Genomic DNA, 13,508 nt, shown 5'->3' on the forward strand with positions numbered 1-13,508 from the left:
CTCACAAATTGTCCTCAGACCTCCACACATGCAATGTGGCACCTGGGTGCGCACACACACGCGCGGCGCACACACACACACGGCGCACACACACACACACACAAATAAATGTAAAAATAGGGAAAAAACAGCCTCCCCCCCAATAAGTACATAAAAGTTATAAAACAATAAAGGATGACACCCACCATCACCTTTAATCCCAGCACTCGGGAGGCAGAGTCAGGCGGATCTTTGTGAGTTCGAGGCCAGCCTGGTCTACCAAGCAAGATCCAGGAAAGGCACAAAGCTACCTACACAGAGAAACCCTGTCTCGAAGAAAAAAAAAAAAAAGAAAAACAAACAAACAAACAAACAGCATGAGCCAGATGTGGTGGCTCATGCCTGCATGCAATCCCAGCACTTGGGGACAAATACTATGTCTCAGACAAGGGTAGACTAGAAGGTAAGGCCCTGACTTTAAAAAAAAAAGAGGTGTTCATTTCTTTATCTATTGTGCTGGTATCTATTGCTGTAATCCTTTTTTCTTAAAAACTCAATGGCCGGCAATGGTGGTGCACACTTTTAATCCCAGCACTCAGGAGGGGGAGGCAGACAGATCTCTGTGAGTTCAAGGCCAGCCTGGGATACCAAGTGAGTTCCAGGAAAGGCACAAAGCTACACAGAGAAACCCTGTCTGAAAAACCAAAAAGCAGCTACTTCATAAGGATTATTGTGAAGACTGAGATAATATATACAAAACCTAAAGAATAATGCTTTTTTCTCATTTCTTAACATTTTAAAATTTTATTTGTGCGTTTGTGTGTGGGAACACACACATGGAGCTGGTCAGAGGATAACCTGTGGGAGTCAGTTTTCTTCTAGCATGTGTGTCCTGGGAATAAAACTCAGGCAAGTTTGGTAAAAGTGACTGTACTCGCTGACCATCTTACTGGCACCTCATTCAGTTTTTGAAACAGGGTTCCACATAACCCAGGCTGGCCTCAAACGAGCTTACTGAAGATAATATTGAAGTCCTAATTTTTCCTACCTCTAACTCCAAAATTCTGGGATTACAGGAGCACACAACCAGAACTGGCCTTCTTCCTTCCTTCCTTTCTTTTTTCTTTTAAAGACAGGGTCTTGGGGCTGGAGTGATGGCTTAGTGGTTAAGAACACCAACTGTTCTTCCAGAGGTCTTGAGTTCAATTCCCAGCACCCACATGGTGGCTCACAACCATCTGTAATGAGATCTGGCACCCTCTTTAAAAAAAAAAGTCAGGGTCTTGTTATATATCCCTCCCTGGCTGGCCTCAAACTCACAATCTTCCTACCTAGGCCTCCCAAGTGGTAAACATATAAATATGCACTATTTTGCTCAACTACTTAAAACCTTAAAAGGAGGCTACATTTAACTTGTGAGTAATCTAAACCTGAAACATAGTTTAGATACATTACTATGTTTCATTCCCTCTTCAATGACTTTAAACCAAAGGACACTACTGACAGTTGACCTATTTTTTTTTTTTCTTTTATTAAAACATCCAGGCCGTGGTGGCTGTGGCATTAATTCTAGCACTCAGGAGGCAGAGGCAGGCAGATCTCTGTGAATTCGAGGCTGGCCCAGTCTACAGAGCAAGTTCCAGGCAAGCTCCAAAGCTACATAGAGAAATGAAACCCTGTCTCGAAAAACCAAAAAATATGTGTGTGTGCATGTGTATTGACTATTTTCTCATTTTATTATTATTGTTACTGTTATTACTACCACAGTACTAAGGATTAAATCTAGGGCCCTTCACAAATTAGGCAAGTACTATACCACTGAACTAACTTATTATACCCTGAGCCCCTAAGTTTTCTGTTTGTTTGTCTGTTTTTTGGTTTTTCAAGACAAAGCTTCTCTGTATAGCCTTGGCTGTCCTGGAACTCATTCTATAAACCAGGCTAGCCTCCAACTTTAAATTGGACTGCCTCTGCCCTTAATTACTTTTAAAGTATTTTTTAAATGATAGCATAATTTATAAAAAGGACTGGGAATATAACTCAGTGGTTGAGAATCTACTACGCATACATACCCACACAAACATAAGTAAATAAATAAGTAATTTTTTAAAATGTAATTAAAAAAAAAAAGAATTTCATTTCTGATTGGTTATTTAACTCAATGGCTAATGTGCTTACCTAGTACCAGGAGTCTAGGTGTGGAAAAGCACACCTGTAATCCCAGCACTGCTGAGGCAGGGGGATCACAAATTAAGATTATTCCTGGCTACAGTGCAGATATAAGGCTAGTGTGGGACACATGAGACATGGTCTCGATAGATAGATAGATAGATAGATAGATAGATTTTCCGTTTTCAATATTCTCTTTATGCAAAATACTAGGAGATTCAAATTTTTAAGTGGGTTATTTCTGAGCAAGTGCAGAAAAATACAGCTAAAAATGTATGTAGTAATATCAAAGAACTAAAAAAACAAACCTAAAAGCCAGGCAGTGGTGGCACACGCCTTTAATCCCAGCACTCGGGAGGGGGAGGCAGAGGCAGGTGGATCTTTGTGAGTTTGAGGCCAGCCTGGGCTACCAAGTGAGTTCCAGTAAAGGCACAAAGCTACACAGAGAAACCCTGTCTCGAAAAACCAAAAAAAAAAAAAAAAAAAAAAAGAAAAAAAGTAAAACTATGAAGCATCTCTTTTTGATTTTTTAAAAAGCTGTTGTTATATTTACTTCACAGGAGGTGTCAAAAGACAACTTTTAGGAGCTGATTTGGTTCTTCCCTCCACTTGTGGATCCCAAGACTCTAACTCAGGTCATGAGACTTAAGTCCCTGAACCACCTCCAGAGCTGCTGGGGTTTTTTTTTGTTGTTGTTTTAATTTTGGTTTTTGGAGGCAGGGATTCTCTGTGTAGCTTTGTGCCTTTCCTGGAACTCACTTTGTAGACCAGGCTGGCCTCGAACTCACAGAGATCCGCCTGGCTCTGCCTCCCAAGTGCTGGGATTAAAGGTGTGCACCACCACCGCCTGTCGAGCTGCTGGTTTTTTAAAATTTACTTTTAATTTCCTCTTCCTTTTTCAGCCATCTAAAATCAGGTGTTTTGTGACTTTTTAAATGAAAATTTATTTTTAATTTGTTATGATCTTGTGTGTATGTTATGTGAGGGGACACACATGTGGGGATCAGAAGACATCTTCTTAGAGTTGGTCTCTCCTTCCACCTTCCAGGGATCACAGAGGTTGTCAGACTTTCCGGGAGCACAAGGGCTTTACCCACTGGGTCATCTCACTGGCCCATAAAGTCAGATTTTATATGAACTTAACTAAAGCATCAAAAAGGGTTCCTACTTAGTTTCGAAGTGACAACACTCACATCCTGATATCCAGTTTTCAGTCTTCACTCAAAATCCTGTTTGAGCCTGCTGAAATAGTTGAGGGCCATTTTTCCTCAAGACTTAACTTTCTGCACTGTCTGGTTTCAATTTTACTAAGTCACCTTGAATTCTCTTCTCTAAAAAGCATTCAAAGGTTTTCATCATCAGTAATGTATGTCTCTTTAAGTAATTTTAAGTTAATGAAATTAATAAAGCTCATGTACTTTGCACCTGCTTTATAGGGCTTGCTATAAAAAAAAAAAAAAAAAAAAAAAAAAAAAAGAGCCTCCTCTGGTATCAACCATCCAAACTGAACTGAATCAAACTTCTGTGGACCTGCGACACATTCTTCAAACACCTTGAGATGCTGCGCTGCAGCCTGTACAGTGGGCACATGACAAGGGCTTTTCAGCAACCCCCAAATTCCTTACGGCTGTAAAATTTCTCACAGCATTCTACGCACAAGACTGTTCCACAGTGTTGATTTTTAAAAACTGTTCAATTGTTTTGTCTATTTACCAACCCAATCATCTCCCAGACTTCAAACCCTTCAAATCCCTTCTGACACACAGCTGCAGTATCCCTGTGTTGCTCTAAGTAAGCTCCAAGGAATAAAAACTGGAGTTCCGAGGCTCATCCCTTGACCCAAATTGCTGTTACCAGAAGATGCGGTAGTAATGCAGTGATTTGCAACTCTGAGGATGTACATTACCTAGAAATAGCCAAAGGCTACTAAATCCTTTATAGTTCCAATTATTTCTGCAGTGACAATTTCAACAGCTAAAAGACGAATCATTCTAATTCGGCCTTGGGGTCCCCCCCACCTCAAATGCCTGGCATCTTTTCCAGATCAACACTTGCAAATGAAGAAAGAAAAATCAGGGTTTAGGCACGCGTTATCTCACGCTTGGAAAGAAAGGCCATTATTATGTTCCTTATAAATCTTGGTAGGATTCGGAGTTAAGTTTACACCAGTCCACAGTCCTAATACCTTACTGTTTCCCAAGCCCAATTAACGGCCTGAAAACAACCGTAGTATTTATACCCAGAGAAAGCTCCATGCTCGCCTAAACAAAAAGGCGTCTGATAAGGACGGGTACCCTTTCCCAGGGCGAGGACAAGGTTAGACAGACGATGAAAGCTTTGTTGATCACAACGAGGAAAAAGGAGAGACGATTCCCAAGATGATCGGGGCGAGCAAAAGCCAAGGGTTCGGAAGCCCTGGCCCGAAAGCCACTGGCCGCAAGCCTTCCCAACCCCAGCCCTCTCCCCCGAGGGCCAGCCCTGCGCCCGCACAGGCCCCCGAGCCAGCAGCCAAAGCGCGGCCCAACCGAGCCCCGAGCCGGGGAGCCGCAAGCCGGGGCCAAAGAGGAGGAACCCCGCGCGTAAGAGGCGAAGCGAATGGGGGGACGAAGCCGGAGACGCGGCCTCCTCTCCGGCTGGGAGGCCCCCAGAGAGAGGAGAGGCAGGAACGAGAGCCGGGTGCAAGGCGGAGCCGAGCGCAGGAGGCAAGAGAGCCGACAGGCCGGGAGGGAGGCGGCCCCGGGCTCACTGCGAGCCCTCCGGCGGCGGGGGGTCCTCGGCGACGCCCGTGTTTACCTGAAAGTCTCTGTCCTCGTTGAAGCGGGAGAAGCGGTCCGCCATTTTGCCGCCTTCACTCCTCCTCAGGACGACGCTCTCCGGTTCGCTCCGTCCCTCCCGCGACACCCGCCCCCTCCCTGCTTCCACGCCTCCTCCCACGCCCACCGGGCGCGCGCGGCTGCGGGGCGGGGGGAGGGTGTTGGAGGGAGGGAGGGAGGGAGGGAGGGAGGGAGCAAGAATGCGTCCCGACGGGAATTCCGAAGGCGCAGGCGCTCTGTGGGCCCGGAGGCGGAACCTTCTTCGCTCGTCGCCCGGCTTCGCGCACGGCCCCGAGCGACCCCGAGCGGGCCGCGCATGCGCGCTTCTTCCAGCGCGCCACAAGCGCTTCCGGAGGGCAAGCCCGGCAGGGCAGGGAGTGTGAGGTTTGGGCAGGGTCCTCTCGGCTACCTTTCTGGTGTTAAACAGCCTTTCTTCTGCTCTTGTTTACGTTCAAGCCCGTGCTGTATTTGCCAAGTAATAGTAAACAGTAGCATGAGATATGACTTTAGAGCCAGAGTACTTTTAATTGTTTTTGTTGGTTTTGGACAGGGTTTCCTGTAGCCCAGGCTGGACTCTAGCTCGCTATGTAGCCGAGGCCCTCCTGCATAGTCCAAGGAGAGTCCTTTTTTTGTTTTGGTTTTTTGTTTGTTTGGTTTTTGGGGTTTTTTTTGTTTTTTTTTTCGAGAGAGGGTTTCTCTGTGTAGTTTTGGTGCCTGTCCTGGATCTTGCTCTTGTAGACGAGGCTGGCCTCGAAGTCAGAGACCCGCCTGGCTCTGCCTCCCGAGTGCTACCTTATTTTGTAAGACGAGATCTCTCATTAAACCTGGAGCTCTCCCTGGTCTGGCTAGCAGGCCCCAAAGGCCTGCGCACCTGACACCAGGGAAGAACACACAAGAACTAGTTACAAGCCAGGCTAGGAAGCAGTTGGATCCTAAACCAATTTCTCCATTCAGACATCAGCTGGAGGCTTTCTCTAGAAATGCTAACCAAACAGATCCTGGACCTTAACATACCAGCTGTAACCAAGAAAGATTTGGTTTAAAAAAAAACAAAAAAAAAAAACTGACTTATTGTTCTATTCCTGTGAAGAGACACTAAGACCAAGGCAACTTTTAGAAAGCATTTAATCAGGGGCGGGGTGGGGGGGTGGGGGGGTGGATTACTTGCAGTTTCAAAAGTTCAGTCCATTATCATCAGGACAAGGAGCATAGCAGTATGCAGGTAAGCACTGAAGCAGTAGCTCATAGCTATATCCTGATCCACAGCCAGAGAGAGAGAGAGAGACTTAGACAGAGAGAGAGATTGAGATTGACACTGGGCCTTGCCATGGCATGGGCTTTGAAACCTCAAAGCCACCCCCAGTGATACACTCTTTATGACAAGGCCATACTTCCTAATTCTTCTAATCCTTTCAAACAACTCCACTCCTTGGTAACTAAGCGTTCAAATATATGAGTCTATGGGGACAATTTTTATTCAAACCACCACACCAATATTCTAGTCAGAGTCAGATTTCCCCCAGGGAACCTTCATAAGTCCCCTCCCTGGGAAGCTGGATTACAGAAGTGATGTCTTCATGGGATGCAGAGGGTATCACCCCAGCATAAAGATCATGTTCCTGGGGCTGGAGAGATGGCTCAGTGGTTTAGAGCACTGACTGCTCTTCCAGAGGTCCTGAGTTCAATTCCTGGTGACCACATGGTGGCTCACAACCATCTGTAATGAGATCTGTGCCCTTTTCTGGCCTGCAAGGACACATGCAGACAGACCACTGTATGTATAATAAATAAACAAATTTTAAAAAAAGAAAAATGTTCCTGCCCAAATACCTCATAGAAAAGTCCATCATTCTGAAACTCCATTCACAATGAATATTTGAAGACTAAGAAAGAAATCCTGGAGGTTGGAGAGATGGCTCAGCAGTTAAGAACACTTACTTTTCTTGAAGAGGAACCCAGGTTTGGTTCCCAGCATGCCCATGGCATCTCAGCACCCACATGACCTGTAATTCTGGTTCCAGGGGATCTGATGCCTTCTTCTGGCCTCCATAGGCACCTCAGGCATGTGGTACAGATGGTGTGACATTATTCCACAGGAGACATGAATAAGCATCTACTCACCCCAGATAAGGGACTGAGAAGAGACTAAAGTACAGGTACCTCCAAAGTCCATCTTAGTGAACCACTTACAGAAGTGTGGATGACAAGTTACTTACAGAAGGAGAAGTAACTCAAAGGCAGCTGCATCATCAAAGCCCACCCCAGCATGGGTGACAGCTCACCAAAAATGGGGGCCTGGAGCCCATTGCATACCTGGCAGGCAGCTCAGCTGGTACCTGCTTCTTCCGAGTGGTTTACCTGGTCTGAGACTCTTCTAGGTAGCTGATTCAGTCTTAGCATGTTCCTCAACAGCCTTACTACTTGTTTATACTTGGGAAGGTAGAGGCCCAGTGAATCTCATCAGTTTCAGGAACTTCCTGAAGCTTTTCAGTTGTTTACTCCTTGAACTGATAGTTTCCCTGCACGATTGAAGGATTGAAGGTTTTATTGTAGAGGAAATTGCTACTCAGTAGTGCGCAGATATACAGACATGCAGACACTCATAAAATAAAAGAAAATGACTCTTGACAGAGAGATAGAGAGACACAGAGGGAGAGAGAGACAGAGAGAGGACTCTTGGAAATTAAGACATTTTATTCTGTTGACTTTGGTTATCTTTTCTGTTGTTGATATTTTGCTTTGTAATAGGGTCTCCTGTAGCCTCGTTTGATGTCAAATTCACTGTGTGGATGAGGATGACTTTGAACTCCAGGTCTGCCTGCTTGATTGCTAGGATCACAGGTATGCACCACCATGCCTGCCCTGACAATGACATTTTATTTTAAAAATGTATCTAGTTTTATTTTACGTGGGAGTGTTTTGCCTGCATGTATGTCTCTGCACCATGTTCAGGCCTGGTGCCAGAGGAGGCCAGCCGAGGACATCAGATATCCTGGAACTGGATCTGCAGACAACTGTGAGCCTCTCTGTGGGGGCTGGGAATTGGACCTGGAATTGTCTGCAAGAGGAAGGAGCCAGTGCTCTTAACTTATGAGCATCTCTCAAGCCCCCTTTTTTTAAGTTAGGGTCTCATATACCCCAGACTAGCCTCCAGCTCATTATGTAGTGAGTTTATATTGAACTTCTGATCTTCTTGCCCAAGATCTGGGAGTACAGGCATGCTCTACCACATCTGTTTTTGGAACCAAACCCAAGCCTCCATGCATGCTGGCAAGCACCCAACTGATGGAGCTACATGCCAAGTCCCTCAGCGTCCTTTCTCTTGCTGTTGTCTGTCATTCACTGATAATCTTTATATGAATCATTTACCATAAACAACGCATATAAGATGATGAGTCTCAGCCAATAAGAGTACTGTGTTGTGGAATATTTAACTATGTAAAGATGTTTTACGTTTGTTTTATGCTGTGGAATATTACCTTAACTATGTGAAAGTATGTTACATTTGTTTCTGCTGCCTTTGTTAACAATGCAAAGATGTGTTGCAGAATAATTGTTTAACTATGTAAAGATGTATTGCATTTGTTTATTTATTAACTGTGTAAGGATGTGTTGCTCTTTCACCTTGCCTGCCTAAGGCACCTGATTGGTCTAATAAAAAGCTGAATGACCAATGGCTGGACAGGAGAAGGACAGGTGGGGTTCGTGGGCAGAGAGAATAAGTAGGAGGAGAAATCTAGGCTGGAGAGAGAAGAAGGAACAGAGAACAAGGGAGAAAGAGACGGACACACTGGGGCAAGGAGCCGGGCAGCCGCCCGCCAGCCAGACATGAGCAGCAGGAAGGTAAGACATACAGAAAGAAAGAAAGAAAGGTAAAAAGCCCCAAGGCAAAACATAGATAAAGAGAAAGAGATTAAAATAAGAGCTAAGGTAAGGCCAAGCATTCATAACTAATAAGAAGTCTCCGTGTCAAGATTTGGGAGCTGGTTGGTGGCCCAAAAGAAAAAGCCTGGTACATTACAGCAAGTCAGAGGCCAGGCTGGGCTACATAGTGAGTTTCAGATGAGCCTCAGAAGCTTAGTGAGACCTTGTCTCAATCAGCAGGTAAATAAATACTCTGATGCTACCATTTCTACGTTTATTAGTAGGAACTCTTTCAGGCTACCACTGTGGTGCTGTGTACTCCAGCTGCTGGTATCCAGTCCTCTTTGGGTTGACATCGGTACACTGTGAGCTTTTGTTTTTTTGAGACAAGAGTCTCATTATGTAGCCCAGACTGGCCTTGTGCTCTCTATTAACCCCCATCTGACCTCAAATTCCTTAGCTTCTTCAATGCTAGGATCACAGGCATGTATTACCAGGCCCACTTTCATTATCTTTTTTAAAAATAATTTGTTCATTTTTATTTTATTTGCATTGGTGTTTGCTTGCACGAATGTCTGTGTGAAGGAATCAGATCTTGGAGTTACAGACAGTTATGAGCTGCCATGTGGGTGCTGGGAATTGAACCAGGGACCTCTGGAAGAGCAGCCCTCATTATTTTTTTTTTGTTTTTTGGGTTTTTTTTTTGGTTAATTTTTTTTTCTCTGAAACAGGGTCTCACTGTGTAGCCTTGACTCTCCTGGAACTCACCACATAGACCAGGCTGGCCTCAAACTCACAGAGATCTCCTACTTCTGCCTCCCAAGCTGAGATTAAAGCTGGGGTTGAAACACCATGTTATTCATTGTGATGCTCAGACTGCTCCATACTTGACCAGGACAACAACTGTTAAACAGTTTCAAATGGCATTCCTAGTTATTATTGTAATTGAAAGCTGTGTGGTTCTGTTTTGAGATGGGGTCTGGAGTAGCCTAGGCTGACCTCCACTTGGAACTTGGAGTATGGAGCTAAGGGTAAACTTGAACTCCTGATCCCCTGCCTCCACCCTACAAAGCAACTATTTTTAAAGATATTCTATATACCAGACACCGTGCTATGTTTTTAAAGGAAATGAAATCACTCATTTTTTAAAATTGTTTTATTTTATTTGCCTGCATGTATATATGTGTACCACATGCCTGCAGTGTTAAAAGAGGCCAAAAGAGGGGTTGGGGATTTAGCTCAGTGGTAGAGTGCTTGCCTAGCAAGCACAAGGCCCGGGATTCGATCATCCTCATCTAAAAAAAAAAAAAAGAAAAAGAAAACAGGAGGCCAGAAGAGGGCTTCTGACCCCTGGAACAGGAGGTAGGGGCAGCTGTGAACTAATATGGAGGTCCTGGGAAACAAACCCTGGACCTCTGGAAGAGCAGCAAATGCTCTTAACCACTGAGCCACCTCTCCAGCCCCATGCTAATATTTTTACTTGAATTATCCCACTCAATGGTTATGGCCACCCAGAGGTAGGGACAGCAATTGTTTTCACACAGTTTCCAAGTAAGGAAACGAATTTATAGGACTCAGTAATTTGCTAGTAAAAAAGAAATAGAGCCTATAGGCTAGGTGTGGCAGCACACACCTTTAATCCCAGCAGTCAGTAAGCAGAGGCAGGCAGATCTCTGTGAATTCAAGGCCAACCTGGTCTACAGAGCAAGTTTCAGGCCAACCACATCTATGTAAGTGAAACTTGGTCTTAAAACCACCACAGAGGTGTGCTGGAGAGATGGCTCAGTGGTTAAGAGCACTGGCTGCTCTTCCAGAGGACCCTGGTACAATTCCCAGCACCCCCATGGCAGCTCACTGTAATTCCAGTTCTGGAGGATCACACAGACGTACATGCAGGGAAATGTACATGACAGACATACACTCAGGCAAATGCACACCAATGTACATGAAATAAAAGTAAATAAATTTTTTTTTTTTTTAAAGAAAGCAAGTAGAACCTGGGGCTAGAGAGATGTCTTAGAGGTTAAGAGCACTGGCTGCTCTTCCAGAGGACCTGGGTTCAATTTCTAGGCCCCACGGGGCAGCTCACAACTACCTGTAACTCCATCTCAAGGGCATCCGACACCCTTTACAGACATACATGCAGGCAAAACACCGATGCACATTTTAAAAAGCTTCTTATCAACAGGACAAAAGGGTAACTTTCTTACTGCTTCTCAGAGAGAGGAGTAGAAATATCTCACATATCTGTGGACTCAAACTTTTCTTCTTTTATCGCAGAGAGCAGAGGCAGAGACAGTGAATCCAAGTTCTGTCTGCCAGGGCCCTGTGTATCCAGTTGTGTCCCTGGGGATCTGCTCTAGTTGGGTTCTGTTGCTGTGATAAACACCACCTCCAAAAGCAACTCAGGGAGGAAAGGGTTCGTTTCAGTTTACAGCATACTTCATGAAAAGGAAGTCAGGGCAGGAACTCAAGGCAGGAACTTGGAGTCAGGATCTGGTGTGGAGGCCTTGAAGGAATGCTGCTTACTGGCTTGCTCCCTGTGGCTTGCTTAGCTTGCTTTCTTATAAAACCCAGGACCACCTGCCCACAGTGAACAACCCAGAGTGAGCTGGGCCTCCCACATCAATCATCAGTCAAGAAAATGACCCACAGGATTGTCTATGGACTAACATGATGGAGGCATTTTCTCAGCTGAGGGCCTGTCTTGCCAGTTGACAAGAAACCGTTATCTCCAAGGACCCCCAGACACATAGGACACATGATTGTGTCCTGTTTACTTGCAGGGGGGGGGGGAATGAAGAGGCCTAACTTAACATTAGTGCTTCCATGACAGGCTGCAGACTAACAATACTGGGACTAGGCCTCACCACTGCAATAACCAGAAAAAGCCGCAAACTGTACCCTGTGTGTGGGGGGGTCAGAATTGAGACAAACAAGTTCTAGATGCTCCAACAACATGAAGGGTAGCTTACACCACTTGTATATAAATTGCCAATTTCCTTGCAGCAACGCCAGTACCAATCCCTGATTCTGTTACCTCACTCCTGCCCAATCAGGAGTTCAAATCCCATCTGAATCCGGAATTTCCCTCCCCCTCCCTTTACTCCTTAAAAACCCTGCCATAACTGATCTCTCTCTGATCTGACCGCTGTGTTGGAATGCATGGGAGGCCCAAGCTTGAGCTTATAATAAAGGCTCTTTGTCTTTGCATATGAACTCAGACTCCTGGTGATCTCTAGGGGGCTCATGACTCAGGCATAACACTGGCATGCTTTCAGTTTAAGCAGAGGGCAAGAGGTACATATAACAAAGTAGGTATGGTCAATTTGTGGTCCTGCCCATCACTGAGTGGTCACTGTCTGAGCCCCACACCCTCCTGCTGGGTGGTCTATGGTAGCATAAAAAACAAAACAAAACAAAAACTATGGAAAATTATGGGGACTTGGAAAGGCATAGTAGTCTCTCACTCCAGGGCCAAATTGAAGCCTCACACTGGCTGTGAAAGAATAATTCCAGTTCATTAATGTTTGCTTAATGCCAGTCAGGCCTAGTGGCGCACACCTTTAATTCCAGCACTTGGAAGGCATAGGCAGGTGGATCTCTGTGAATTCAAGGACAACCTGGCCTACATAGAGAGTTCTTGGAAAGCCAGGGTTACATAGAGAGACCCCCGTCTCAAAACCAAAACTAAAAACGTTTGCTTAATGTCTTTCTCCTTTCTCAGCTGTAAACCTGCAGTTTTCTAAGAATCTCACCAAAGCCCACTTTCAGACCAAGCCGCGTCCTTAACTCCTTGTACAACGCTGGTGGTTCTAGGTTTTACTGTACCAGAGTACAACCTCACCCAAGGCACCTGCAGCGATGCCCTTCATATCTCACTAAAGGAGAGATGGCTCAGTGACTGCTCCTGCAGAGTATCCAAATGGGTTGAGTCTGTCGCCCTCTGCTGGCCTTCATGGTCAACTGCGCTAAAGTGCACACACCACACAGCCCTACATTCACCTAATGAAAAATAAGTCTATAGTTTACTTTTTACTTTTTTTTTTTTTTTTGGAGATGAGGATCGAACCCCGGGCCTTGTGTTTGCTAGGCAAGTGCTCTACCACTGAGCTAAATCCCCAATCCCTTTAATTTGTATTTAAAGCCACATGTGATGGCACATGGCTTTAATCGGGAGGCAGAGGCAAGTGGATCTCTGGTGAATTTGATGTCAATTTGATCTACATAGTTCCAGGCCTCCCAGGGCTGTATAGTGAGACCCTGTCTCACTAAAGATGGCCCGGTGTTAGATGGCTGGAAGATGGCTCTTCAAGAGGACTTAAGTTTAGATCCCAGTACTAACTTCTGGTGACTCACAGCAAAACCCTGTCTCAAAACAATTTTTTTTGTAGATTAATTTTATTTATTTTGCATGCTTAACCTTTTTTTTTTCCCCTCAAGACAGGGTTTCTCTGTGTAACAGTCTTGGCTGTCCTGGAACTCACTCTGTAGCCCAGGCCTGCCTCTGCCTCCCGAGTGCTGGGATTAAAGGTGCCACCACTGCCCGGCTAGCCTCTTTTTAATTAAAATAATAAATAAAGATTAATTTAAAAATTAACTAAATTGGGCTGAAGAGATGGCTCAGCAGTTAAGACCACTGGCTGCTGGTCCTGAGTTCAATTCCCAGCCACCAACGTGTGG

General features: G+C 45.1%; 1 protein-coding gene across 1 annotated transcript in view; it reads right to left on the reverse strand.

Moving 5' to 3' along the window:
• Gpatch8 (G-patch domain containing 8) overlaps positions 1-5,201 on the reverse strand; it is a 71,150-nt gene extending 65,949 nt beyond the window's left edge. The window contains exon 1 of the mRNA XM_036194898.1: positions 4,942-5,201. Within this exon, the coding sequence (XP_036050791.1) occupies positions 4,942-4,986 (45 nt within the window). The 5' untranslated portion in view covers positions 4,987-5,201. The remainder of the gene's footprint in view (positions 1-4,941) is intronic.
• Between the last annotated feature and the right edge of the window lie 8,307 nt (positions 5,202-13,508).

The sequence above is a fragment of the Onychomys torridus genome, chromosome 8 (genome assembly GCF_903995425.1).
Source record: "Onychomys torridus chromosome 8, mOncTor1.1, whole genome shotgun sequence".
In the NCBI taxonomy this organism is placed as follows: domain Eukaryota; kingdom Metazoa; phylum Chordata; class Mammalia; order Rodentia; family Cricetidae; genus Onychomys; species Onychomys torridus.